The 27,742-nt window shown below is 44.0% G+C and overlaps 1 protein-coding gene across 1 annotated transcript; it reads right to left on the reverse strand.

The window, feature by feature from the left end:
- On the reverse strand, positions 1 to 27,661 carry FAH (fumarylacetoacetate hydrolase). The gene is made up of 14 exons (XM_083712829.1): positions 27,502 to 27,661; positions 21,764 to 21,874; positions 21,274 to 21,395; positions 20,044 to 20,093; positions 16,294 to 16,384; positions 15,304 to 15,401; positions 13,634 to 13,686; positions 12,306 to 12,405; positions 10,010 to 10,140; positions 8,528 to 8,603; positions 5,825 to 5,871; positions 4,989 to 5,090; positions 2,599 to 2,716; positions 1 to 332 (listed from the first exon to the last, which is right to left on the reverse strand). Exons 1-14 carry the CDS (start codon positions 27,580 to 27,582, stop codon positions 256 to 258), a joined length of 1,257 nt encoding a protein of 418 aa, XP_083568955.1. The 5' UTR covers positions 27,583 to 27,661; the 3' UTR covers positions 1 to 255.
- Between the last annotated feature and the right edge of the window lie 81 nt (positions 27,662 to 27,742).

Below are 27,742 nucleotides of genomic sequence, written 5' to 3' on the forward strand. Positions count from 1 at the left end.
GAAGACAACTAGATTCACTATTTATTGTTTTAAAAATACTGTTAGTAAAAATGCCAACAATTAAGCATTCTCCATAGTTTTTGAAACCTCCACAGCATTTTAGAAATTTGGAGAGAGAGCCCTAACAGTGTTATCTTCAATTTCCCCATGCCCACAAACAGCAAAGTCAGAAATATTTTTTTAAAAATGGAAGAGAGAACATTTAGGGCCCTTCTTCCTCTTTCTCCCCTCTGGTATGTCCTCCAAAGAAAACAATCAGACAGGTCTGGCTGGGAGCACTTTTCCGGAACATTCGCCAAAGCCAACGCGATAACCGTTTCCCTGACAGTAGCCTGTGGGATGAGAAAGCACATACACAGGAAACAATAACTGTTAAAAGCGGATTGAGGAAAATGTACTAAAATGATTGAGGAAAACTGCAGAACATATGACACACGAAAGCTGCCTCATTTGTTAAGATCAGTAGCCCAATGATGGAAAGAAGTCATTCAAAGGCAGGAGCAGGGCCTTTGTGATCGTGGCCCCACAGCCGAGGAAGGAATTTCCCAAGGTCGTTTGCCAGAGTGCTTATTTTGTTTTTGTTCTTCTCAGGAAGCCTCTTCTGGCAACAATTCTATTTTATTGCTAACTGACTTAAGAAATGCATTACTCGTTATCTGGGCACCTACTGTGTTCCATATGTGCTTATGGGCAATTTCCCTTACACCAGGGGCAGGCAACCTCAGGCCTGGCAGCTGCATGTAGCTCTCCTGCCTTCTCTGAGCGCAAACATGAATTAGTATTTTCTTGCCGCATTCAGAATTGCCAGAGTGTTTCCTCCTAACCGGACATGTGCACTTGCTAGTTGGCACCCGCTATCAAGGCCATTAATCAAACCATCATATGTGCAAAAGCCCGTCGGAGTGGACAATACTGAACTAGCCGGGCAAAGAGTCAGGCTGGCTGAAGGCAGTTCTCATGTTCCTACTGTCCTTGTTGTGTCCTTTTTTGTAAAGTTAAAGAACACCTTTTAAAAACTATTAGGAACTCAGGAACCTGCCTCTCAGCAAGTCAGAACAATAGGTCCATCAAGCACTGTATTGTTTAACCTGTGGCCAGTGGCGGACCTACATTTTGGGGCCCCTGAACTGTTATAGGGGCTCCTTCACCACCAGGTCAAGGTAAAGACAGTTATCTTTTCCAATGAAGTTGTTTCATGATAGATCACCCCATTTTATTTTTTAAATTAACTACTGCATCTCAGATTTTGATTAAAATTGCTGTTCTGGATTTGTCTTGCATGCCAAAGTCACCAGTGTGAACAAATACTTCCTATGCCTTATAGTTTTCAAGTTATGGGTGTGTGCGCGTGTGTGTGTGAGGAATTAGGGGTCGTTAAGCTTAAGCTTCATTAGTTTCATACAGTGGTACCTCAGGTTAAGTACTTAATTCGTTCCGGAGGTCCTTACTTAACCTGAAACTGTTCTTAACCTGAAGCACCACTTTAGCTAATGGGGCCTCCCGCTGCTGCTGCACCGCCGGAGCACGATTTCTATTCTCATCCTGAAGCAAAGTTCTTAACCTGAGGTACTATTTCTGGGTTAGCGGAGTCTGTAACCTGAAGCGTATGTAACCTGAAGCGTATGTAACCCGAGGTACCACTGTACTAGATTTGTCCTTGCCTGTGGCCAACACTTTGGGGTGGCCTGCAGGGACTTGCAGCATGTCCATGGCAAATCCTGACCCCTGGGATTTTTTAACCCATATTCAGTGGTTTCCTATGCGCCGGGGCTTCAGAGCACTCCTGAAAACGTCCTCCATCAATGCTTCCAGGTGTGCTAAAAATAGCACCAGTAGGAAGCAGAATGTGATGCTTTTGGCAGCCAAGGAGCAAAGGATCACTCTTGGTTGTGCCAGAGGCATCACGGATATCACAGCAAGCGATGGACTGAAGGAGATTGCAGGACAAATTCACATAAGCAGGTCAGCAGCCATCAGCCTCAGATTAACTGGCGTCGCTTAGCTGCGTTCGCTATTTGGCTCTACATCTCAGATATGGAACATTTAAAAAATAATAATTTTTATTATTATTAAAGATTTCTTAGTTTACAAAGATACATGTGTTCTCTCTTTTTTTCCAAGTAGCGTTTTCTACAAATCAGTTTCATTTGTTGTGAGACATTAGTGTTGCATACAGTGTTAGGTTAGGAAAAAACGAGGGGGGTGGGGGAATGGTGAGTGGGGTGGGGGTCGGGTGGCAATGCCTCTATTCTTATTTTTAGTGTATGTGTGAGGTTTTGTGTCAGCATCACAGTGTGGGTTCTCTTACTACTGTATTCGCTTGTTGTATTTCCATGGTGGTGAGAGAGGTTGGGGGCGGCCTAGGGTATGATTGGATGTCTTTGGTTGGCTGTAGTGAGATTTGTTTTTTGTGTGTGAGTGGGGTATGTGTGGGTGTGAGGAAGAAGAAGAAGAAGAAGAAGAAGAAGAAGAAGAAGAAGAAGAAGAAGAAGAAGAGGAGGAGTTTGGATTTGATATCCCACTTTATCACTACCCTAAGGAGTCTCATGCTGACCCTGATATGTACTCTATCTCATCCTACCCCTCAAACACACTCACCTGTTATAATGACTTCATCTCCATCCTGCAGAAATTTACGAGATTGGCCATGACCAAGGTCAATGGCTTTTGTTCCTTTCCACGACAATTCCAACATGGAACCAAAGTTCTCGGGATCCTTCAAGCAGAAATTGAAAACAGGTACTTAGCATCATCTCTCTGTACATACTGCTGCTGTACATCTTGGACCCACTGGTTGAAGGAGGGGTGGAGAACTAAATTCAGTTCCATGGCTGCAGTCCTTTGGGGGCAACCTTCCAAGAGCCACATGTCAGGAGTGGACAGGCCCAGAGAGAAAAAGGGATGGAGCAACGAATGCAAGTTTTACCTAGGTGTAGTAAGTGTCAGAGAACAGGCTGAAGAGTACTGCTCTGATGAGGAATGGTGGGCGCCTCCCCTTCTCCCTGCTCCTGACCAGGATCCTGAAGCTACCCAGGTGCAGTGGAGCAGTATAGATTTCGAACAGTGGCTTGCAGAGGGGCATAGTTCCAAAGGCAAAAGTTGGGGCGAACTGGGGGTTGAACAGCAAAGTGAAGAAGAACTAGGAGAAAGAGAGCTAACACTCTCTCACTGGAAAATGCCCAGCCTATCAGTCCAAGGTCACGTAAAGCAGATAAGGTGGCAATACAATAAGCACGGTAATTGCGAGATCAGGTCGCAAGGCGTGGAAGTGACTAGGGGGGGAGTGGGTGGAAACCTTAATGGGGAGCACCTTCACTCTGAGAATGTCTGCTTTGTTCTTTTGCTGTGATCATTAAAGACTCTTTAAATGGTAAGTGACTCTTTTCGCTTTTTCCTGCTTATCTACAGCCAAAGGGGGGGCAGGGAGGAAGTCGAGTCTCTGGAGCCTGACAGTAAGCTAGTTTCTACACACTTACAAACACCCACCCACCCACCCACCCACCCACATATCCTTCATCCAGGCAAGGAAGATCCATTACCAATATATTCCAACCAGGCAAAATACACCAGGATAATACAAAGTAAGGCTGGCAAGGGATGTGGCCTGGCAAGAGGATCCTGGAGGGATGCATTTGCCCCTCAGATCTGAGGTTCCCCAACCTTGGGCTAAAGGAAATCAAGGATATTCTTGGATCCTAAAGAGTGGATCTCTGCCAGAAACAGCGATTGATCCAGTCTGCTGACGTGCTACGGCTTAGTCACTTGGCTATAATGTAATCCTTTATTCTCTGGGAGATGCAATTGCTTACAGAGCGTTTGTGGGGGTGTTGGTTTTTTTTAGAGCTAATGCCTTTAAAATCTCCGAACAGTCTGTTAAAACAAAACAGAGCAAAGCCTTCCACAAAGGTGCCTGATCAAGTACAAAACAGGAGACAAACCTATTTCAGCATTTTTCTCTCACTGTGCAAGGAAAACAGCTTCCACCCTTTTCCCTCTCCCACTAGAGCAGTGTTTCTCAACCTGTGGGTCCCCAGATATTGTTGGACTATAACTCCCATCATTCCTAGCCAGCATGACCAGTGGTCAGGGATGATGGGAGTTGTAGTTCAACAACATCTGGGGACCCACAGATTGAGAACCGCTGCACTAGAGGTAGGTGGTGGTGGGCAGCAAGGAGGGATCCAGTTTTGATTATGACACCTACAGCCTGGACTACACAAACACTGCGTCCAGCGGCACCGGGAAATATGAAAACTGCATTTCCCACAGCTCCCAGCTTTCCTGATGTGCCAAGCATGTGCAACAATCTATGGCTTTGGTACCTGCTACAGCCATCACCCAGCTGCCTTACTTCCAGTAATTCATACTGGATGGGTCAGGAGGAAGCTGTTTTTAATGTTGAAGGGGGCACCGCCAAACCCCGGTGTGCCTATGTGATTCTGGGCATGGAAACATCAGAAGATCTTATCGGGATCTGTTTCGGATCAGACATGGCCTGGGACCCAGTGGATCCACAGGTACTGGATTCTCTATATCCGGATTAAAAATCTAGATTTGGTGGAGCTTCCTGTCATCTCTACTGCAAATACGATGCATTACAATCAGGGTATGGTTAATTAAATGCTTAAAGGTAAAGGGACCCCTGACCATTAGGTCCTGTTGTGACTCGGGTTGCGGCGCTCATCTCGCTTTACTGGCCATGGGAGCCGAAGTACAGCTTCCGGGTCATGTGGCCAGCATGACTAAGCCGCTTCTGGCAAACCAGAGCAGCACACAGAAATGCTGTTTACCTTCCCGCCGGAGCGGTACCTATTTATCTACTTGCACTTTGACGTGCTTTCGAACTGCTAGGTTGGCAGGAGCAGGGACCGAGCAACGGGAGCTGACCCTGCCGTGGGGATTCAAACTGCCGACCTTCTGATCTGCAAGTCCTAGGCTCTGTGGTTTAACCCACAGCGCCACCCGCTTCCCTATAATTAAATGCTTACAGGCCCGCTAATAGTTCCAGAGGCAAGGAGGTCTCCAGGTCTGAGGTTGCAGCCATTGACAGTATGGTGAGCCAGTTGCTGTTTCATGGTCCAGTACATGTGCTGCAAGATAAAAGAGAGGAGAGGGTTTTAGAGTATTGGAGATACATGGGGTGTTGCCCTATACAAGGTTTCTCCATCTAGCCCATGACTGCCTATTATTGCCAGGGTCTCAGCCAGAGAGATCTTCCCCACCACTGGGTCCTTTTAAAATAAAGGTGTCTTGGATTGAACCGGAAAACCTTTTGCATGCAAACCACCTGCTCTGTTACTGAGCTCCTCTTAGGGATGGGGGAGAAATTAGATTCAGTTTGCATTTAGAGATAAACCTATATAATTGGCACTCCCAAGAACAATGCACAAACCGAAACACGGCCATCTTTCAAAATTTGCACTTTCTGGATTTTGTAATGCAATTCCCCAGCCAAGTAATGTGTTCAAAAATGCTTATAACTAGGGTAAAGTGTGCATATAAATGCATATATTTATTAAAATAACAAGCATTAATATAATATAATATAATATAATATAATATAATATAATATAATATTCACACATAACAGACATGCATACCTAACATTTGTGAAAACACGCACACAGAGAAAACAGAATTTTAATTCCACGAACTAACTGAGATTCTCAGAAGCCTCCCCTTTCTGCTTTTACGCCATTCATACCATACGTACGTATGCACTCAACAGGTGACAATGAGGCTCAATGGCTGGTGTGAGGTTTGTAGCAGTGCCCACTTCAAATCCTGTCTCAATCATGAACACGGGAGAGAAAACATTTCTTACCTTAAAGTTTGAGCGGCAAATATTAGCAGGCTTGCTCATTCCATCTCCTGAAAACAAATCAATAAGTTTGCAGTAAGGAGGATTGTGAGGACTCAGTGTTTTAAATACCATCACCTGTGTCCAAGTAACTGCAGTCAACATAAATATAGATTCAGCAAATATGTGAGAGTTGTTCTGTGTCTGATATTTGTAGGGATGGGCAATCCCTAGGTTTGGATGGCGGCTTTCTGGACAACACACTTTAGGTGCAACTTTATACTTTTCCAATCTCAGTACTACAGAGGAGGATGCGGGTGGCGCTGTGGTCTAAATCACTGAGCCTCTTGGGCTTGCCCATCAGAAGGTTGGCGGTTCAAATCCCTGCGACGGAGTGAGCTCCCATTGCTCTGTCCCAGCTCTTGCCAACCTAGCAGTTCAAAAGCACACCAGAGTGAGTAGATAAACAGGTACCACTGTGGCAGGAAGGTAAACGGCATTTCCGTGCGCTCTGATTTCCGTCACGGTGTTCTGTTGCACCAGAAGCGGTTTAGTCATCCTGGCCACATAACCTGGAAAGCTGTCTGTGGACAAACGCCAGCTCCCTTGGCCTGAAAGTGAGATGAGTGCCGCAACCCCATAGTCGCCTTTGACTGGACTCAACCATCCAGGGGTCCTTTACTTTACCTTATAGAGGAGGTTTCACTTGTTCATTTTGTCCATAATCTTTTCACCGTGGTGGAAGTATGACAGCAAGAATCCAGCTTTACAGTAAGGCAATGTGCAACTCCAGCAGAATACAGACTGAGGTGTTTACAGTTCCTGTCATAAAACTGCTCAAGGAAGGGAGTTTGACTCCTTTTACACGCAGAGAGAGTCTTGCACATTTCGACAAAACCATAAACCTTTTCCTCTGGGATTTGCCCTAGAATTTACTCCCTATTTCTGTTCCAAGGTAGAAATTGTCCTTGCAGAGATATCTTAGGAGTGTGTACTGAGAAGGGAGATCTAAAGAAAACCCTCAGCTGGTGCGAGAGTTTAACGTAGCTTTAATTGGTAGCCCCTCTTAGCTTTTTATCGCTCTCTGGTTCAAATGTCTGATCTAATATTCTTGTTTGTTTTAACTCTGCTAACGTTTTGTGTTATGCTTTATCTTCAGTTCATCAGCTACTTTGGATACTTCTTGCAAGGGGAAAAAGCAGGGGAAAAGTAATTAACCCAGCTGGGAGGGAAAAACTGGAGAGCGCAAATTGGAAAGCTGCGTATAACAGGCTTTTGCACAAAACGCTGAACATCACAGATGGCTTGGATAAAGGATAGGGAGCCTGTGGCATTCCAGATATTCTTGGACTCCAACGCCCATCAGCCCCAGTAAGCATGCATGGCTAATGTTCAGGGATGATGGGAGTTGTAGTCCCAACATCTATTTGGTGTGCTGGAGGGCTTAATGTCTGCTGTTGCTCCACCACCATAAACAGCCATTGCACAGGGGTATACAGATTGAAAAACTGATAGATGCAATTACCACGTGGAACTTTTCCGTATCAACTGCATCTTAATTTCTGCAGGGGAGTTTTGTCTATGCAGGAATTTTATGATGGTGAAATAGGAATTAAATAAAGAAACCTTTGTGCAAGGAGCACACTTCTCGTATTAGAACTCTAATGTGCTAGAGTTGCCATTCGTTTCTTATTTCAAGGAAAACTTTCTCTTTTATTTGTGAGATGTAGCATAACAGTTAAAGGCAAGCACAGGCAAACTCGGCCCTCCAGATGTTTTGGGCCAGTGGTCAGGGATGATGGGAGTTGTAGTCCCAAAACATCTGGAGGGCCGAGTTTGCCTATGCCTGGTTAAAGGCAACTTTAATCTAAAGTATTATCAAGATGCTATCTTCTGCTATATCTTTTGAGAGGTTTTCTTCACTCTGCATTTGGGCACCTCTAGGACCTCCTGGTAGAGGGATGTGGGTGGCACTATGGGTTAAACCACAGAGCCTAGGGCTTGCCGATCAGAAGGTCGGTGGTTTGAATCCCCGTGATGGGTGAGCTCCCGTTGCTCGGTCCCTGCTCCTGCCAACCTAGCAGTTCAAAAGCACGTCAAAGTGCAAGTAGATAAATAGGTACCGCTCTGGCGGGAAGGTAAACGGCGTTTCCGTGCGCTGCTCTGGTTCGCCAGAAGTGGCTTAGTCATGCCGGCCACATGACCCGGAAGCTGTACGCCGGCTCCCTCGGCCAATAAAGCGAGATGAGTGTCACAACCCCAGAGACGGCCACGACTGGACCTAATGGTCAGGGGTCCCTTTACCTTTACCTAGGGCTTCCTGATATCAAGGAACAGGTTTTCACCTATGTTTGAATATCACTGGATACCATTTTGAATCAAAATGGAAGACTGAACCATTCCAAAACTACACTGATTTTAACCACATTTTGCATGATGGTTCCGAAAATCAATGGGAATATTTTTGTCTGTGTTTGAATACAGTTAGACACCATTTTGAATCAAAATAAAGAATGAACCTTACAAAATTGCAGGGCTTTTTTGTTTTTTGTTTCTTAGAATTTACAAACAAGGCTGAATAGAAGGGCCTTAGTAGCTTAACAGAGTACTGTTGGCGTTTTGACTCTTTTAATACATCATTTACTTATGGCCTCCCTTTTTTTTCTTATTTTGGAGCTCCACAAGCCTGAATGAAATGAAAATGTATCATAGGGGGGAGTACTGTACCTTTAATAGCAACGAAAAGGTTGATGTCAAAAGTATAAGGCTGATCATCGCAGAGGTAGGGCAGTGGCCTGGGATCCTTGAAGAAGCAAAAGAAGCGTCATATACCCCTCTATAATAGCAGACTCAAGTGGTTAAGTGTCTATCAGTTCTGAAGTGAAAACAGAGGGCTGCATCCAACGTACTGCTAGGTTACAGTCCCTTAGTGGTACGCTTGTTGCGTTGGCAGGATGATGTTGCGCAAGGAAAAACACAAGGGCAAGCTGTTTCACAACTAAATCCACTGTTGCACAAGAACCAGCTGTTGTGCACCTAGATTCTGCTAGCACGAAAGTTGCACTGGATTCCTTCGTTGTTCAATCTTTAAATTCTGCCATCTACTACCCCAAAGGTGGTGGAGCCAGTATCTTACTCGGGTTGTCCCCAGGTCAGATCAAGGCCTCTCCCAGTGCTGGATTTAAGATCTTTAGAGGCCCTCAGCACTTAAAAAGATTCTGGTGCCCCCATATATAGGGACGCAGGTGGTGCTGTGGGTTAAACCACAGAGCCTAGGACTTGCCGATCAAAAGGTTGGCGGTTCGAATCCCCACAACGGGGTGAGCTCCCGTTGCTCAGTCCCTGCTCCTGCCAACCTAGCAGTTTGAAAGCACATCAAAGTGCAAGTAGATAAATAGGTACCGCTCCGGTGGGAAGGTCAACAGCGTTTCCGTGCACTGCTCTGGTTTGTCAGAAGCGGCTTCGTCATGCTGGCCACATGACCCGGAAGCTGTATGCCAGCTCCCTCGGCCAATAAAGCGAGATGAGTGCCGCAACCCCAGAGTCGGTCACGACTGGACCTAATGGTTGGGGGTCCCTTTACCTTTATATTTATATATAATTCAAAATACAAACAACAATAAACCATAAAATACTGCCTTCTTCACAGAACTTTAGCTTTAGCTTAATGGTTGCCATCAATTCGATTTTAATTAATTTTTATAATGAAATGTTTTTACAATGTTGCACTATTTTATTGTTGTTAGCCGCCCTGAGCCCGGCTTCGGCTAGGGAGGGCGGGATATAAATAAAATTTATTATTATTATTCTGCAATTATTTTATAAAGTTCAGCACAACTGAATTTTGTTTTTCCTTTTGTTGTTGTTGTTGCACTGAACTTACAATGCACATATTGTGGGATTCTTCTGAACCTGGTTCAACTGCACCATAGAAAATGGTGGCAAAATCTGGCAAAGGAAAATTTCTGTGGTGCCCCCCCCCCATTTCCCTTGATGCCCTAAGCATGTGATCATTTTGCTTAATGCTTCGTCCAACCCTGGGTGCTTCGAAGTGCTGGGTCGGGACATAATTGGGGTAGGAGATCATGCACATCTCTGTTATTTATGTATGCCCCACCCACCTGACAAGTAGCCTTGTTTCCACATAAGTCATGTAGAATAAATTTTCCCATAAGTCACATGGGATACATCTGATCACTTTTTGCTAACCTGGATAGGATTCGGCAGTGCAAACGGCATCAGAGCTTCCATAGTCACCACCCACGGAGAGATGGTGGTGCCAAAACTCTTGCCCAGAAATGGACCCAGGGGGACATATTCCCATTTCTGAATGTCACGTGCTAGGAGACAAGGAAAGAGATGATGATATAGATATAGATATAGATATAGATATAGATATAGATATAGATATAAATATAGATATAGATAGAGATAGAGATAGAGATATAGAGATATAGATATAGATATAGATATAGATATAGATATAGATATAGATATAGATATAGAGATAGATATAGATATATAGATATAGATATAGATATAGATATAGAGATATAGAGATAGATATAGATATAGATATAGATATATAGATATAGATATAGATATAGATATAGATATAGATATAGATATAGATATAGATATAGATACAGTGGTACCTCGAGTTAAGTACTTAATTCGTTCCGGAGGTCTGTTCTTAACCTGAAACTGTTCTTAACCTTAAGCACCACTTTAGCTAATGGGGCCTCCTGCTGCCTCCGCGCCGCCGGAGCACGATTTCTGTTCTCATCCTGAAGCAAAGTTCTTAACCTGAAGCACTATTTCAGGGTTAGCGGAGTTTGGAACCTGAAGCGTATGTAACCTGAAGCGTATGTGACCTGAGGTACCACTGTATAGATATAGATATAGATATAGATATAGATATAGATATAGATATAGATATAGATATAGATATAGATATAGATATAGATATAGATACACAGTGGTACCTCAGGTTACAGATGCTTCAGGTTACATATGCTTCAGATTACAGACTCTGCTAACCCAGAAATAGTACCTCGGGTTAAGAACAGTTTCAGGTTAAGAACGGACCTCAAGAATGAATTAAGTTCTTAACCTGAAGTACCACTGTATATATAAGTTTTAGGCTCTGCTTCTCAGGGGAGGGGCTGTTGCTCAGTGGAAGAGAATCCGCTTTGCATGCAGGAGGACGCAGGGTCAATTCCTGGCATGTCCAGGTAGGACTGGGAACAATTTAGGGCAGTGAGGGCAGTTCCACTGCACGGGATGCCCAAATGAAGGGGCACAAAATTGAGAAGATCCATAACTGGGCATATCAAATTTTGGGGTGCCAAATTTTGGCCTCACATGGGTGTAATATTACGAAATATTACCCAAGTCAGGCATAGGCAAACTCCGGTCCTCCAGATGTTTGGGACTACAATTCCCATCATCCCTGACCACTGTTAGCTAGGGATGATGGGAATTGTAGTCCCAAACATCTGGAGGGCTGGAGTTTGCTTATGCCTGACTCAAGTCCTCCCTTGCTGGGAAAGACCTAGAGAGCTGCAACCAGCTGGTGCATACAATACTGTGTATATAATACTCTGAAAATTTTCACATATCACTTGGGAAGACAGGCAAACTAATGCCAGTATACTAGAAGCAGCAAAGATCACCAGTGTTGAAGCCATGACTCTTCAACATCAACTTCGTTGGACTGGTCACATTGTTCAGATGTCTGATTATCGCCTTCCAAAGCAACTACTCTATTCCGAGCTTAAAAATGGAAAGCGTAATGCTGGTGGTCAACAAAAGAGGTTCAAATACTCTCTCAAGGCAAATCTAAAACAATGTAGTATAGACACTGACAACTGGGAAACACTGGGCTGCGAGCGCTCTAGTTGGAAAACAGCCTTTACCAAAGGTGTCATGGGCTTTGAAGATGCTGGAACTTAGGATGAAAAGGAGAAATGCACTAAGAGGAAGGCACACTTGGCAAACCTTCACTGTGATCAACTCCAGCCCGGAAACCTATGTCCCCACTGTGGAAGGATGTGTGGATCCATAATTGGCCTCCACAGTCACTTATGGACTCACTGTTAAAACCGTGTTCATGGAAGACAATCTTACTCGGCTACAAGTGGTCGCCGAAGAAGAAGACGTTTACGACAATACTGCGCTAGACAGATCAATGGTCTGACATGATATATGACAGGTTCAAATGTTTAACTGGAGAAGAACACTAGCTCTGAGGCAGAACATCTGCTTTGCGTACAGCAGGTCATAGGTTCAAGGCTGCTGTCTGAAATCCTTAAGAGCCACTGGCAGTCAGTGGAGACGATACTGAGCTCAATTGACCAATGGTCTGATTCAGCATAAGGCCGCTTCCTATATCTTTGCTCTCCTGAAGGAATCTTCAAAAGTCTGCCTCATTTCACTACATTGTCTAATACAAAAGCATAGCAAGAGGATTCCTGCCGTGGGGAATAGCAGCAGGGCTCATTACCGCTCCAGTCATTCATAAGGACCATCCCAAAGATGTGCTTGTGAGCTTCGCTGATGGGAACCGCCTCTCCAGGTTTGTTTCCGGGGCCTACAAAGAAAGCCTGGGAAAAAACAGGAGGTAGTTTTGTTAGGGTATATGCTCCAAAAATGGAAATATGCCGTTTTATACAAAAGAACCAACATGGTGAAGCACACACACTCATCTCAGCTTATCCCATCCAATTCCTTGATTCTTACATGGCACTTTCTGTGCAAACAGGACAAATACAGCAGCCAGGATTTGGAGCACAATGCAAGCTTGTTTGTTTGATTGCTGAGCATCTGGTCTTATTTTGAAGTGTGGTTTTAACTCTGCTTAAATGGTTGCGTTTTCATTGATGAGTTGCCTCAGGGCTCTTATGAGAGGAAATCAAATCATTATGCAGTTCCCATCATAATGCTCTTCTTTCCCTGAACTTTGACACCTGAGATGGTGTTTGTGTGACCTACCCTACTCTTGTGAGTGCAATTTGTTTTAAACTGTTTTAATAATGTATTTTAAATGGTCGTTAACTCACCCCGGGACCTTATGGTGAAGGGTGCATAAGAAATTGAATTAATAGTAGTTGCAGTAAAACAATGATGACAACAACATTGTAGTATTTATTTTCCTAGATCCTTCCTAACATTAACGTGCTCCTAGATATATGTCCTATTTTCCTGCTGCTTTAATTTCTAATTGTGGTTTTATTGTTATGTTCCCTGTGTCCCCTGCTCCTTTAATTGGGCCAATCCAACTGAAGCGTTGGTCCTACACTGAAACTGATGGATATAGCTAACTTGGACTTATTAATTTCAGTAGGTTTATTCTGAATATAATTAAGTTGTAAACAACTCAATGGTTTTTTATTTGATCATGCACTGGCCTCAGAGGTTTATTGGTGGTGTTGTTGTTTAAAGGTAGACAGAAATTCACTAGATTAAAAAACAACAAAAGCATTTTTAAGTGAAGAGAATTTGAAAATTGTTTCCTCACCAATTAATTTCATCTTTCTCCTTATAGACAAGTTTGTTGCTTTATAAGCACTAGTAGAGAGAAAATTGCAGGTAATTTTTAAAAAATCCAAAATGGTGTCAACTAGTTAGGTCTGTTCTTTTTCTTCTTTTGTGAAAAGATCTAAATGGTTTGGGGGAGTTCTGACCGTTTCAATTTTGAGAATTTGCATTTCTGAAATTTTATATGTTTCTTTTAATGATGGGTTGTCTTGTTTGCCCCCCCTTTTTTGGTCAGGGTTCTTAAAACCAGGGGTAGAGAGATGAAGGGAACAACATAAGCAAATAAAATCCTACCATTTCCAGTTCAATATCCAAAAGCTTGCAAGCACCGAACACCGGGGGTTTTGCTGTGATTTAAACAGAACAAACACATATAAAAAGTAAGCATGCTGTTTCTTTTAATAGGGAAAGTGATGGTGTTTACAAGTTTGACAATGCCACCTTGCTATGCATGCATGGATCAACTGCTTTTTAAAAAGGGAAGACTTATTTAAACTAGTCAGGAAAAGGGATAAAGACTATTCTGCAGTACAGAATATGAGACAAAGCCTCTCACCACAAAGGGGCTAAGAAACAATAAATAAACATCCAAATCAGTCCAGAGATGTTGAAACAAGATGAATGTACTTACAGAAGAAAAAGAAGGGGAGTAATAATAACCAAATCTATTTATGTTAACCTCACCATGTAAATAATACAATATATGTGTACCACTCACTTGTTCAGGGGAGAGAGACATAGGAAAGGAAGAGTTGTTATATCAACTGAAATCTTTGGAAATCCCTCAGGGGCAACTGCCCATGTTCATCATGGCTGACAAATACAGTTATACCTTGGAAGTCGAGCAGAATCCGTTATGGAAGTCCGTTTGACTTACAAAATGTTCAGAAACCAAAGCGCGGCTTCTGATTGGCTGCAGGAAGCTCCTGCAGCCAATCAGAAGCCGTGGAAGCTCCGTCTGACGTTTGGCTTCCAAAAATAGTTCGCAAACCGGAAAACTCACTTCTGGGTTTGCGGCGTTTGGGAGCCAAAACATTCAAGAACTAAGGTGTTCGAAAACCAAGGTACGACTGTATACTAAAATCGTACCAAACAGAAAGGAATCTCTCTCTTTTAATTTGACACCTCAAGACTCTTTGCTTATATATTAATTCCGTTTATAAACGTGAAACCAGATGGTGAGTGGTGGACTTTAGGAGACAGAAGAGCAATGTCCAGCCACTTCTGATTGATGGGGTCTGTGTGGAGAGGGTAACAACGTTCAGATTTTGGGGTATTGAATTACAAGAGGATCTGTCCTGGAGTGTCAACACAAGGGGGCTTGTGAAGAAGGCGCTGCAGAGACTGTACTTTTTAAGAATCCTAAGGAAAAACCATCTTCCGCAGAAACTGCTGCTTGCCTTCTATCACTGTGCCATTGAGAGCGTGCTCACTTATGGCTTATGTGTGTGGTACGGAAGCTGTACTACCCAGGACAGGATGGGGTTGTGCAGAGTTGTTAAGGCAGCAGAGAGCATTGTTGGCTGCCCACTCTCCACCTTAGAGCAGATTTATGCCACAAGGTGCCATAGGAAGGCACTGGACATAGTAAAAGATCCATCGCATCCTGGTCACTGTCTCTTCGAGCTCCTGCCGTCGGGACGGAGATACAGGACGATGAAGACAAGAACGAGCCGTCTCAAGAACAGCTTCTTCTCCAGAGCGATCCCGGCCCTGAATGGGAAACCTGGACTTTGAAGTCATCTAATCTTCCTTGCTGTATTATACTGTGTTGTTTTAATTAGTGTTTTTATAGTTGTTCTGATTTTGTGTGGAGTGCCCTACCTGGGTGGATGGAGCAGCCAAGTAATCTCATTGTCCCCGAGAGGGGGCAATGACAATAAAGATATTATTATTAATATTATTATTATTATTATTATTATTATTATTATTATTATTATTGAGTGGAAGGCCCAAAGGCTTACCATCATCAGGTCGCATTTGTCCCAGTGGCCTCCTGATGGGCGTCCCAGATACAACGACGGAAGAGGCACGTCCGTGGTACCCAACTGGCAAGTGTAACCTTGAAAAGAGAAATCACCACGGGGGGTTGTGATCATCAACTAAAAGGAAAATGTGCTCAATGCATAAGAACATAAGAAGAGCTGGATCAGGCCAGTGGCCCATCTAGTCCAGCATCTGTTCTCACAGTGGCCAACAAGATGCCTATGGAAAGTCCACAAGGGTTCAAATTGCTTCATTGAGTATCCTCTCACTCATCACATCCAAATAATGCTTTATCCTTGAATGGAGACCCAAATGATGCTTCTCCCCACTCAACCCCTCCCGAACGTCATTGGAAAAGCAACTGTTATAAGAAAAACTGCTCCCTTTCCCTTTTGGGGTATTCTGGAGCCTGTAGAGAGAGTCCTTAAGTGGGTTCCCTATTGGTAGGAGAAAATAACAGAGGACAACCAGAGTAAATTGAGAAGCAAAGCGGCTAGTAAGCCTGATCTTTATTCTAAGAACTGTTGCAACAGGGTCCCCACTCCCCAGGAGGGAGGAGAACCCCGAACAATGGTGCGCAAGCCCCTATATACTGTATACTTTTGAAATTGCCCACCCTGTAGCCCAAGACCACCACCCCAAACATCATGCATACATCACAGAAGGAGGAGGTCTTCAGCAGAAATTTGAGAGTGCGCTCAGCTTAACAGATACTTGCCAGACTGTATGTGAAATGGGAGGTGTAAGACCCTACAGTCAAATGACAATCAGAATGCTTTTCCCATTTCCTTCTTCCTTGCATAGAAATATTTGAGGTCTATTTGGGAGAGTCAAAATGGCTTCAGGATTGTTCTCCTGTACTGTTTCAGACCAATGGCTTATACACTTACGTATGTGTTTGCCTAATACATTTATGAACATTTATTTTATATTTGAGACCTTGGAATTCTTAGAACACAACTACTGACCAGTTGGGCATCAGAGCATTCTCCTTTCCGCGGAACATCACCCCGACATTTGTAGCATGTTGCCGGGAGGAATAGAAATCAGTATAGTCTCCTGTAGGGATGAGAATTTGGCAAGGAGTGGTGTTAGAGAAATGAACTGAAAGAAGCTGCAGAACTTGGCAACGACTTTGGATACCAGCGGCAATGTTTTATTGCCTTCATGGGGAAGGATGACAGACCTGTGGTGCCACCAAAGATTCATGGCATGGCATTTAATGGGGGGGGGGGCTTTCCTTATTTGTAGTCTCCTTCAAAGTCTTTGTGTTAGTTTTATGTTGGTTTTAATCACTGCTTTTTTATATAGAAAAAAAGAGGTGCCAGAACTCACCATGAACGCCTCCCTTGTTCTCTTATACAGTGGTATCTCGGGTTAAGAACTTAATTCATTATGGAGGTCTGTTCTTAACCTGAAACTGTTTTTAACCTGCAGCACCACTTTAGCTACTGGGGCCTCCTGTTGCTGCCGCCGCTGCCACACAATTTCTGTTCTTATCCTGAAGCAAAGTTCTTAACCAGAGGTACTATTTCTGGGTTAGCAGAGTCTGTAATCTGAAGCGTATGTAACCTGCAGCGTATGTAACCTGAGGTGCCACTGTAATGGCAATGGAGCTCACCTGAGAGGTGCTGGAAAAAGGCCTTGGTTTTAATGCCTGTGCTTTTTGGTAAGTCACTTTGAGTTACTATATATATTGTTGTTGTTTAGTCGTTTAGTGGTGTCCGACTCTTTGTGACACGACTAAGTGATGTATGGAAGTGAGAGCTGGACCATAAAAAAGGCTGATTGCCGAAGAATTGATGCTTTTGAATTATGGTGCTGGAGGAGACTCTTGAGAGTCCTGTGGACTGCAAGAAGATCAAACCTATCTATTCTTAAGGAAATCAGCCCTGAGTGCTCACTGGAAGGACAGATCCTGAAGCTGAGGCTCCAATACTTTGGCCACCTCATGAGAAGAGAAGACTCCCTGGAAAAGACCCTGATGTTGGGAAAGATGGAGGGCACAAGGAGAAGGGGACGACAGAGGACGAGATGGTTGGACAGAGTTCTCGAAGCTACGAACATGAGTTTGACCAAACTGTGGGACACAGTGGAAGACTGGAGTGCCTGGCATGCTCTGGTCGATGGGGTCATGAAGAGTCGGACACAACTAAACAGCTAAATACACACACACACACTTAACTCAAAGCAACTTAATAATTAAGTGCAATAGATAATAAATGATATTTTGTTTTAATATATGTCAAAAGAGGGATCATTTTTTTACCATTTTAATGGGGCATTTTGTGAACTTCCAAGGAAATCTGTGGTCATTTTAAGTTTGCCTGTGTTGCGGTTTTATCGGGGTGTGAGGTAATCACTGCTAAGTTGCCATATCTTATCTTCACAACATTTTGTCAATTCCTTCATCCTTCCCTCACTGGACTTGTTCTCTATATCATCTCCGTTGCCTGACTCTGAACCCATTCCAATTTTACATCTTTCTTCCTTATTATTCTTTATTATCACTACATTTATATCCCAACTTTCCTTTAAGGAGCTCTCCGTGTGTCTCCCCTCTTCCCAGCCTGACCTACCTCACAACAGCCTTGTGAGGTAGGTCAAGTCGAGAGACTGGCTCAAGGTCACCCAGTGAACTTCATGGCTGAGTAAGGGCTTGGAACTCAAGTCTCTGAGGTCCTAGTTCAACTCTCTAACCACTACACCATACTGCCTTAAAAAAAACCCCACAACTGGACACAGTACTAGAGAATAGATGAGCTCTGACTAGTGCAGAATGAAAACACAAGTACAGCACAGTGAATGATTTCATATACAATTCACTTACTGCCCTCTGGTGTCCATCATAGGAAACAGCATGGCTAAACTTTCCATTCATTTTACTCTGACTTTCCTCCTTTCACGTCCACGTTTGTGGGCATGTCAGTTGTGCAGGAAGCAGAGGGACAACACAGCTGACAGGACTAGTTTGTGAAGGAAAAGTTGGTTCCACAAGTATTTCTTTTTTACTTTTATTTCCTGCCAGCAAATGGTTAAAGAACGTCAGCCTCTGATTGGCCGAGGTTCCAGGAGGGAGAATTTAAAAGGAGAGGCTTTGGAGAAACCTTCCTAAACCTGTGGGTCCCCAGATGTTGTAGAACTACAACTCCCATCACCCCTAGCTAGCAAGGCCAGAGCTCAGGGATGATGGGAGTTGTAGTCCAACAACATCTGGGGACCCACAGGTTGAGAACCACTGTGTTTGGAGGGAGAGAGTTAGTTAGGTTGGTTTTGAGTTGTGGTTGTGGAGGAGGTTGGAACTGGGGTTGGAGAGGTTGGGAGTTAGGTTAGGAGACAGGATGAAATATACAGAGTGCTGAGGAGGGAGAGTTGGTTCAGGAGAAAACATCCACTCCGAGTGAATGGAGAAGGACTGAGTATAGTGTCCTGCAGGAGTAATAGGACCAAATCTTGCTGGGTGAATGAGGGAGAGACAGGAGAAGTAGGAGCTGAAAAGGGATCAGTCTACTTAGGTCTCTCACTGTTCTGGAGGGGAGAGGCTCTTCTGTGGAAGGAAGAGACTCCCAAAACCCAGTTAAGAAAGGGGGGGTTGTGATCCCTTAAGACTTTTTTTAAAAAAATAAAAATATTGTCTTTATTGATTTAAAATACAATCATACATTACAGGTGAGTACATCAGAGTTAAGCACAAAAATGAAAAAGAAAGAAAAAAGGACAAAAAAAGAATTAACAATAACAAGAAAATATCAGTTAAAAAAGCCAATTATTTATACAACATCATATCTTATCCAATAAAGTCTTCTGTGAAAAACTTCCAATCGTTCTCATTGTACTTCTTATATTATTATTATATTATTATATTAAGACTATTACTGAAAGTTACCTCAGGAGTTGATAGTAAGACTATTACTGAAAGTTACCTCAGAGCAGAAACCTCTGTGAAATGAATTCAGCAAACTAGCTTATTAATTCTGAAGTAACCTAAGTTTCTCCACTTGTACTATAACACCTTGTTTTAAAATAACTCTTTATTGTTATTTTAAAAACATCCGCTTGGGACTCCAGCTTATCGGTTATCCCCCACACCAAGGTCCCGCACAGGATACTATGGGATAGTTAGCATTTGTTTTAGGGTTGTTCAGGGAGGTGGGGAAAATATACGGTATGTAAAAGAGAGCGGGCAAGTCAGTGTGAGTGGTAACTGAGGCGTCAGTCCCGTAGCACTAGTCCTGCCTATTCTCTTTTTATAAGAGGACTAGTCAAATTCACAGAGGATAAGGCTATTCATGGTTACTGTTTTACCTTCACTGTTGGGGGCAGAAATGCTTCTGATGACTTTATATGCATCTTCGTACACATTACTTAGAGCGGGGTTATTGGGTTGTTCTTTTATTTCGATAATGTATTTTGGAAATACACAAATTTAATAAAAATAAATGAATGAATAAATCACTTGAGCTGGAGAATGGCACTGCAAAATTGGGAGAAGTGAGGATTTTGAAGGGCAGCTGTGTGTTGGTTTGGAAAGCAAGGGTTAGGAGGTGGGTTCACCTTTAACTGTCAATGGTATCAAACTTCTCCCCCGTTTCTCGTATAGACTACAGCTAAATCAAGAGACGGGATCTGACATTCCCACTAATTTGAGAATAGAACTCTGCTTCTGGAGGAAATGAACAAAGGTTAAGTGGATCTTGTTGACAGTAAAAGGAACTCACCAATTTCAGCAGGAAGGTGCATTATTGCCGAAGCCTGTGGTACAAATGCTCTAGAAGGCAAATGAGGAAACAAACAGAAATAATATTTAGTTCTCAAACACTAAGGAAACTTGGTTCTGTTCACTCAAGGTGAATTTCTTTTCTTTTTTTAATAAATTTATTTTTGCATTTTCTATTTTACATAAACATATGAATTAAATGCATAAACATATAAACCCTTTTGACTCCCCCCGCCCCCATTGTGGATTTTAATATAATGATTTCCCCCTCTGCATCTCTTTCATATCTCTATTCTTATAAATCCTTTGTCAGTCCATTGTGCAAATTTTTTACTACAAGTTTTCTGTCAATCCTGCCAACGCATGTAATTCACTCAAGGTGAATTTTCTGACATTTCTCCCTCCCTCCCTCCCTCCCTCCCTCCCTCCCTCTCTCTCTCTCTCTCTTCTCTCTCTCTCTCTCTCTCTCTCTCTCTCTGGCTTCTTACGATATTACAACTGGTCAATGTCAGCATTTGCCAATCTTCGAATGTTTACTGCAGCACACTTAAAAGAGCATCTCCTCCAGTACCAACTATCTTAGGCCTGTGTACATTACAGTCTGATAAGTGTCTTGTATGCAGGCACACGTTGCTATAAATCGTTAGTAGAGCAAACATGTTTTGGCATCTTCCAATATAATAATAATATAATAATAATTTGCTATTTTTGTCATATTGGTTGTTTTTCCTTCAGAAGTGCTAACTTTGAATTGCACTGTTTGTCTGTTTGCAAATTGTGATGTCATGTTTTTAAGAAGACCTGCCCAGAAGACAGCTGATCAGAGCTGACAGCAAGCCCCGCTTTGGACATTATGGAGCTCCCAGCTGAGAACTCTCTAGCACAGCCAGCCTCAGAGGACTGGGAATCCCAGAGGATCAATAATATTATTCAGTAATCTCTTTGGCTCTTGACATTCCAAACAAGCATTTGCCCACAAGCTTAGCTTTGCAACTTAACAGCCTTCAACATCACTGTGTGTCACAAAGAGAGCACAAAAATATTTTAGAGGGGAAACCACAGGGACTAGAAACTTACATATTTTTTTAAAAAAGAAAATCTTGGAATCTTAGGAAATGGACTCTGTTGGCCATTCTGCAGCTTTTCTGGGCTCCCATAAAATAGCAGCATGCACACTTACAGAGTCCTAGCCACTTATTCTCTCCCCAGTTTTTAGTTATTTTTTATTTACCTTTTGCGTAATTCCACGTTATCTCTCAGCATCGGCTCTTTGTGAGATAGCAGCTTTTGGAGAAGCGCTCTGGCTTCTGTCCATGCTTCCCAGCCCAGGGCCATGAAACGGTTAAGGGTTGGCTGCAAAGGAGAGCAGACATGTTATCCTGCGTGAATGCTCCCTGAGCACACAGCACATGAGGCATATTGTGACATTGAATGAAGGAAAGAGAACATGGATGCACAACAAACCCCAAGCCATCTTCTGCCCACCTCCAAATGCAATGGCAAATTGCAATGGCAGAGCACTGAATTACAGGTAATCTCGCAAAATGTCATATTGACATCCTGCCGCCTCCAGGCTTTTGGCAGGTCATTAGGAACATATGAATCAGCATTATAAAGAGTCAGACCATTGCTTCATCCAGCTCAGTACTGTTTACATCCGGGTGGGGGGTGGGGGTGGAGAACCTCAGGTCTGGGGGCCCAAGGTCACCTTGGCAAAATACCTGATCAAATACATGATGCTGCTTAGAAAGGATAGGCCCATCAAACAGATGCTTTATGGCGCTGAGGTCCAGCACTTGGTCACCAATGGCAACTCCAATTCTGGGTCTGGGCTGCAAGAGAAGATAGAATAAGATAAGCATCTTTCCCTGGGGTCAGCAACCTTTTTCAGCCGTGGGCTGGTCCACCGTCCCTCAGACCCTCAGATGTGGTGGGCTGGACTATATTTTGAAAAATATATATGAAGGAATTCCAACGCCCCACAAATAACCCAGAGATGCATTTTAAATAAAAGGACATATTCTACTCATGTAAAAACACACTGATTCCCAGACAGTACGCAGGCCGGATTTAGAAGGTGATTGGGTCGTATCCAGCCCCTGGGCCTTAGGATGCCTACCCCTGTTCTATGGTTTCCAGATGTGATGCTAGCCAGTGGTAAACAGAGCAAAGAATAGAGTTGCAACCAGTTGTGTAGCGGTCTCTTCATGATGGCCACAGCCACACACTGTCACAGCTACAGTGGTACCTCAGGTTAAGTACTTAATTCATTCCGGAGGTTCTTTCTTAACCTGAAAGTATTCTTAACCTGAAGCACCACTTTAGCTAATGGGGCCTCCCGCTGCCGCTGCACTGCCGGAGCACGATTTGTGTTCTCATCCTGAAGCAAAGTTCTTAACCCAAGGTACTATTTCTGGGTTTGCGGAGTCTGTAACCTGAAGCGTAAGTAACCTGAAGCGTAAGTAACCTGAGGTACCACTGTACACCCTTCTAAGATTATATAGTGATCTGATAATTGTGCAATAATATTAATAATAAGGGGATGCATTGAAATGATCAATGCAGAACTCGATGTGCTGCCTTTATGTTAGATCTACTTTTTTATGTGCACGTACAGGGGCTAATGATTTTGGAAATAATAATAATAATAATAATAATAATAATAATAATAATAATAATAACAACTTATACCCCACCCATCTGGCTGGGCCTCCACCAGGATATTAAAAGCACCATGAAACATCGAACATTAAAAGCTTCCCTAAACAGGGCTGTTTTCAGATGTCTCCTAAAAGTCAGATAGTTGTTTATTTCCTTGACATCTGATGGGAGGGTGTTCCACAAGGCAGGCGCCACTACCAAGAAGGTCCTGTGCCTGGTTCCCTGCAACCTCACTTCTCGCAGGGAGGGAACTGCCAGAAGGCCCTCGGAGCTGGACTTCAGTGTCCAGGCTGAACGATGGGGGTGGAGACGCTCCTTCAGGTATACTGGCCTGTGGTACGAATGCCAAGGCTTTTCTGTTGTATGTAATAGAACTTGCACCCCATTCTCTCGAAACGGAAGCACCTTGTTGTTTTCAGCGTTCCTAAATGCTTAGAATACAGAGCAGCTCTTCAGTGTTCTCCCACAAGCCTTCTCCAGAGTGACCCTAGGAGCCAATCCTCTGTCGCTGACACACCTCCTTTCCCTCTGATTGGCTCCAGTCAGCACAAAGGGGGAGAAAGGCTTCTTCTCACTGGCTAAAAAAGCTCCCCTTCCCTGCTGATTGGGCAGCTCTAGCAGGGGTGTACTTTGTACTATGGCACCCTGAGCTATGCCAAAATTTGGTGCACACCCCACAGCCCTCATGCCATGCCATGCTTTGGGAAGAAGCAGCGATGGTTCCGGTATGGTCCTGACATAGCTGTCAACTTATAGATTTGAAAATAAGGGACCAGTAGTCTCGAAAATAAGGGATCAGCAGTCAAAATAAGGGATTTTAGTCAACAAGCCCCCCACCACAAGATCGCCGCCCGCCATTGTACTCAACCAGCTCCTTTCCTTTTCCCCCACCATGTGCCCCCGCTCCAGACAGACCTTTTCCCCGGCAAGGGTGAGTGGGCTGTCGATGACATATCCATCTGATTCCAAGCACAGGTATGTTCAACTTCTGAGCCCCTCGAGCCAAAGGCAGAAAGCCCAGCCAGCAGCCAAACGAAGCCTCAAGCGGTGGTTCCCACAGCGCAGCAACCCGGCAAAGGGGATGCAGCAAGGAAAACCACCGTCACCTCTCCACCTCTGGGAAGCGCTGAGCAAATGCGAGTCCCCAGGCAACACGGCCGATTTGATCGGCACAAGGCATGCAAGCTCCACCCCCCAGTCGTTCTTAGACTCCTTATTGGGTGAGCAACACAGCCAAGCAACACAGTTGGAGCCTCCCTCCTCCCTGGCTGGCAGGGAGGGAGGGAAAGGAGCTGCCTCCTTTGAAACACGAGAAATTTATGGGATATCATCAATCCGGGACAGCAGCGGGACACAGCGCTGGGATAAGGGAGTTTCCTGCCAAATAAGGGACGGTTGACAGCTATGGTTCTAGACCCCTCCCACCTGCTTCCCAAAGCAGGGCAAGAGCTAACTAGGCTTTGGGAAGGAGGCTGCCAGTCAGTGTTGACAACAATGAGTTAGATTTCAGGCAGGGGTCATTCCCAGCCCTACTTGGTAATTGAACCTGGAATCAGCTGGTTGCAGACTGGATGCTCTGTGGGAAGCTGGCTTCCAGCGCCAGGCTTGTCGGTGCTACAAAGATGTCTGCAATTGTGACAGGAAGGCTGGCAACATTAGCCCTGCTATGAGGGAATCCCTTGCAGATGACCACAGTGTCTGGAGGCAGTCAGTCAGGTTGTGCATTCATAGTAGTCACCAGAGGAGGGGTGGATGTTGGGAGGAGTGTAGAAAGAGGAAACACCAAGGTACATCTGCAACAGGACAACCAGATGCCTTCATCTGCCCCAGCTGGAACAAAACATGTTTCTCCCATATCGGTCTCTACAGCCACAGCAGGTGCTGTAACCTTCCAACAGTTTATTTTTATTTTTTAGATTTATATACAGCCCTTCATCATAAGCTCTCAGGGCGGTTCAAATAATAATAATAATAATAATAATAATAATAATAATAATAATAATAATAAAAAATTACTTATACCCTACCCATCTGGCTGGGCCTCCCCAGCCACTCTGGGCGGCTCCCAACAGAATATTAAAAACACGATAAAAAACCAAACATTTAAAACTTCTCTAAACAGGGCTGCCTTCAGGTGTCTTCTAAAAGTCAGATAGTTGTCTATTTCCTTGACATCTGATGGGAGAGTGTTCCACAGGGCAGGCGCCACTACCAAGGAGGCCTTCTGCCTGGTTCCCTGTAACCTCACTTCTTGTAGGGAGGGAACCGCCAGATGGCCCTCGGAGCTGGACCTCAGTGTCTGGGCTGGACGATGGGGGTGGAGACGCTCCTTCAGGTATACTGGACCCAGGCTGTCTAGGACTTTAAAGGTCAGCACCAACACTTTGAATTGTGTCCAGAAACGTACTGGGAGCCAATGTAGGTCTTTCAGGACTGGTGTTATATGGTCTCAGCGGCCACTCCCTGTCACCAGTCTAGCTGCCGCATTTTGGATTAGTTGTAGTTTCCGGGTCACCTTCAAAGGTAGCCCAACGTAGAGTGCATTGCAGTAGTCCAAGCGGGAGATAACCAGAGCATGCACCACTCTGGTGAGACACTCTGTGGGCAGGTAAGCTACAGCCTTTCCCCCCAAATATGCATAGGACAAGGGGGAGCAGGAGATAAATCTAGCTCTATCTAAATACTCACAAACGCATCCCGAAATGTTTGCTTAGCAGTACTTTCTGCAAACGGACAAGTTAATGCATGACCTGAAGCTTAGAGGGCTAAGCCATATGTGCCAACTGCCCTGATTTTTTTCTGATAGCTGCTTCTGGGTAACCACAGTCCCTATATTGTCTTTTGGGAAAACTTTAAAAATCCTATGTTAACCTGAAAGGAGCCTGCAGAGGAGCTCTCTCCCCCATGAATTTGTCTGATCCTCTTTTAAAGCCATCCAAGTTGGTGCTGTCACTGCCTCTAGTGGGAGTGAGTTCCATGGTTTAACTCTGAACTGCATGAAGAAGTATTTTCTTTCGTGTGACCCAAACCTTCCAACACTCTAAACTCTGTGGAAAGGTTTCTCTTGCAAGTTCCAAAGATCTCAGAAGCCTGCTCTGCAGTAACTCGGAGAACAGTTTTTAGTTTGGCCGCCCCTGAAATGGCATTCCTGTCAAGATACAAAAGACATCTGCTCTCTGGAAACACTTGAAAACATTTTTGTTGTGACAGGCTTTCCCAGCCAGACAAATGCCTCCCCAAAAGTTAAGACATTTTGCATTAAAGAAAGTGACAAGAAAATGCCCCAGAATGTGTGGGATAGCAATAGCATTGATGCATCGTCATCCAACCTCTCCACAAACAAATCAGAATAAAAATGTTGATGAAATAAACTTGCATTGCCCAACATTCCTGCAAACAATTCAGGGTGAATGCTCAGTACAGTGGTACCTAGCGTTACATACGCTTCAGGTTACATACGCTTCAGGTTACAGACTCCCTAACCCAGAAATAGTGCTTCAGGTTAAGAACTTTGCTTCAGGATAAGAACAGAAATCGGGCTCCGGCGGCGCGGCAGCAGCAGGAGGCCCCATTAGCTAAAGTGGTGCTTCAGGTTAAGAACAGTTTCAGGTTAAGTACGGACCTCCGGAACGAATTAAGTACTTAAACCGAGGTACCACTGTAAATGTCTCTTCTGGAAATGCTCCCAGTTTTTTCCAACAGTGTTTGAAAGTTCAGAAAATTAGGAATCAATTCAGGTAAAAATGAGGCACCAATCTTTGCCGAAAAATCAGGGAAGAAAAGTTAATTTCATAAAGAATGTTTGGAAAGCAGCAGGAAGGAAGAGCAAGAAAATCAGAGCATCTATTAATTGGCACAAAATGAAGTTTTCTTGATAAAATCACTGCCTGCACAAAGTGTCTATTGGTACCATTACATACTACTTGGGTTGTTGCTCAGCTTATCATTGAAGCTACCACCACACATCCATTGACATATGACCGGTGATGGCTCAGTCAGTAGAGCATCAAGACTCTTAATCTCAGGGTTGCGGGTTTGAGCCCCATGTTGGGCAAGATTCTTGCAGCAGGGGGTTGGACTAGATGACCCCTCAGACCCCCTTCCAACTCTACAGTTCTGTGATTCTTTTAAAGGTATCTGCACAGAGAAGCGTCAAAATAAAACAGCCTTTGCTTATCATCATTCCTCAAGGAGTTGTTGTGAGGCTAAAACAGGAAAAACTATACAGGGGTACCTCGGGTTACATACGCTTCAGGTTACATACGCTTCAGGTTACAGACTCCGCTAACCCAGAAATAGTGCTTCAGGTTAAGAACTTTGCTTCAGGATGAGAACAGAAATTGTGCAGCGGCGGCGCAGTGGCAGCGGGAGACTCCACTAGCTAAAGTGGTACTTCAGGTTAAGAACAGTTTCAGGTTAAGTACAGACCTCTGGAACGAATTAAGTACTTAACCCGAGGTACTACTATATATATATATCTATCTCCTGAGAGAGAGATATAAATGTAGCAATACAGACATAAACAGTGTTATAACTTTCTAAAGCAACCATCAAGCAAAGTTCCCAGCCTTGCTAGCTATGGTCACATCCCAGCACATATTTAGCTGTTTCCCCTAAAGTATCTTAGGAACTGTGGTTTATCCCTCACAGAACGCCTCCCAGCACCCTTAACAAGCTATAGTTCCCAGGACTCCGTGTGTTTTAACTTTATGGTGTCTCCCTCACACACAGATCTTTGTTTCCTTAGAGGAGAGACAAATAGTCCAAAATGCACACTTGAAGCCAGCCTCCTCCTTACCTGCTCCTTGGTAGAGAAGACCCCGTAAGGCAGGTTCTGAATGGGGAAGTCCGAATCCTCGCCCACAGGGATAAACGACATTTCACCTCCTTCTTGCAGACACAGAAAGTCAAAAGAGGCTCGGCAGCTGTGGCAATCGCCTCTGCACTTCTGACAAGTCCCTCCCCTCCCTGTACGAAAGAGCCAATCAGAGCCCTTCCCTGCAGACCACCCCTTCCGAAGGTTGCTGCCGGCAGCCCAG

The sequence above is a fragment of the Podarcis gaigeae genome, assembly GCF_964106915.1.
Source record: "Podarcis gaigeae genome assembly, chromosome: 14".
In the NCBI taxonomy this organism is placed as follows: domain Eukaryota; kingdom Metazoa; phylum Chordata; class Lepidosauria; order Squamata; family Lacertidae; genus Podarcis; species Podarcis gaigeae.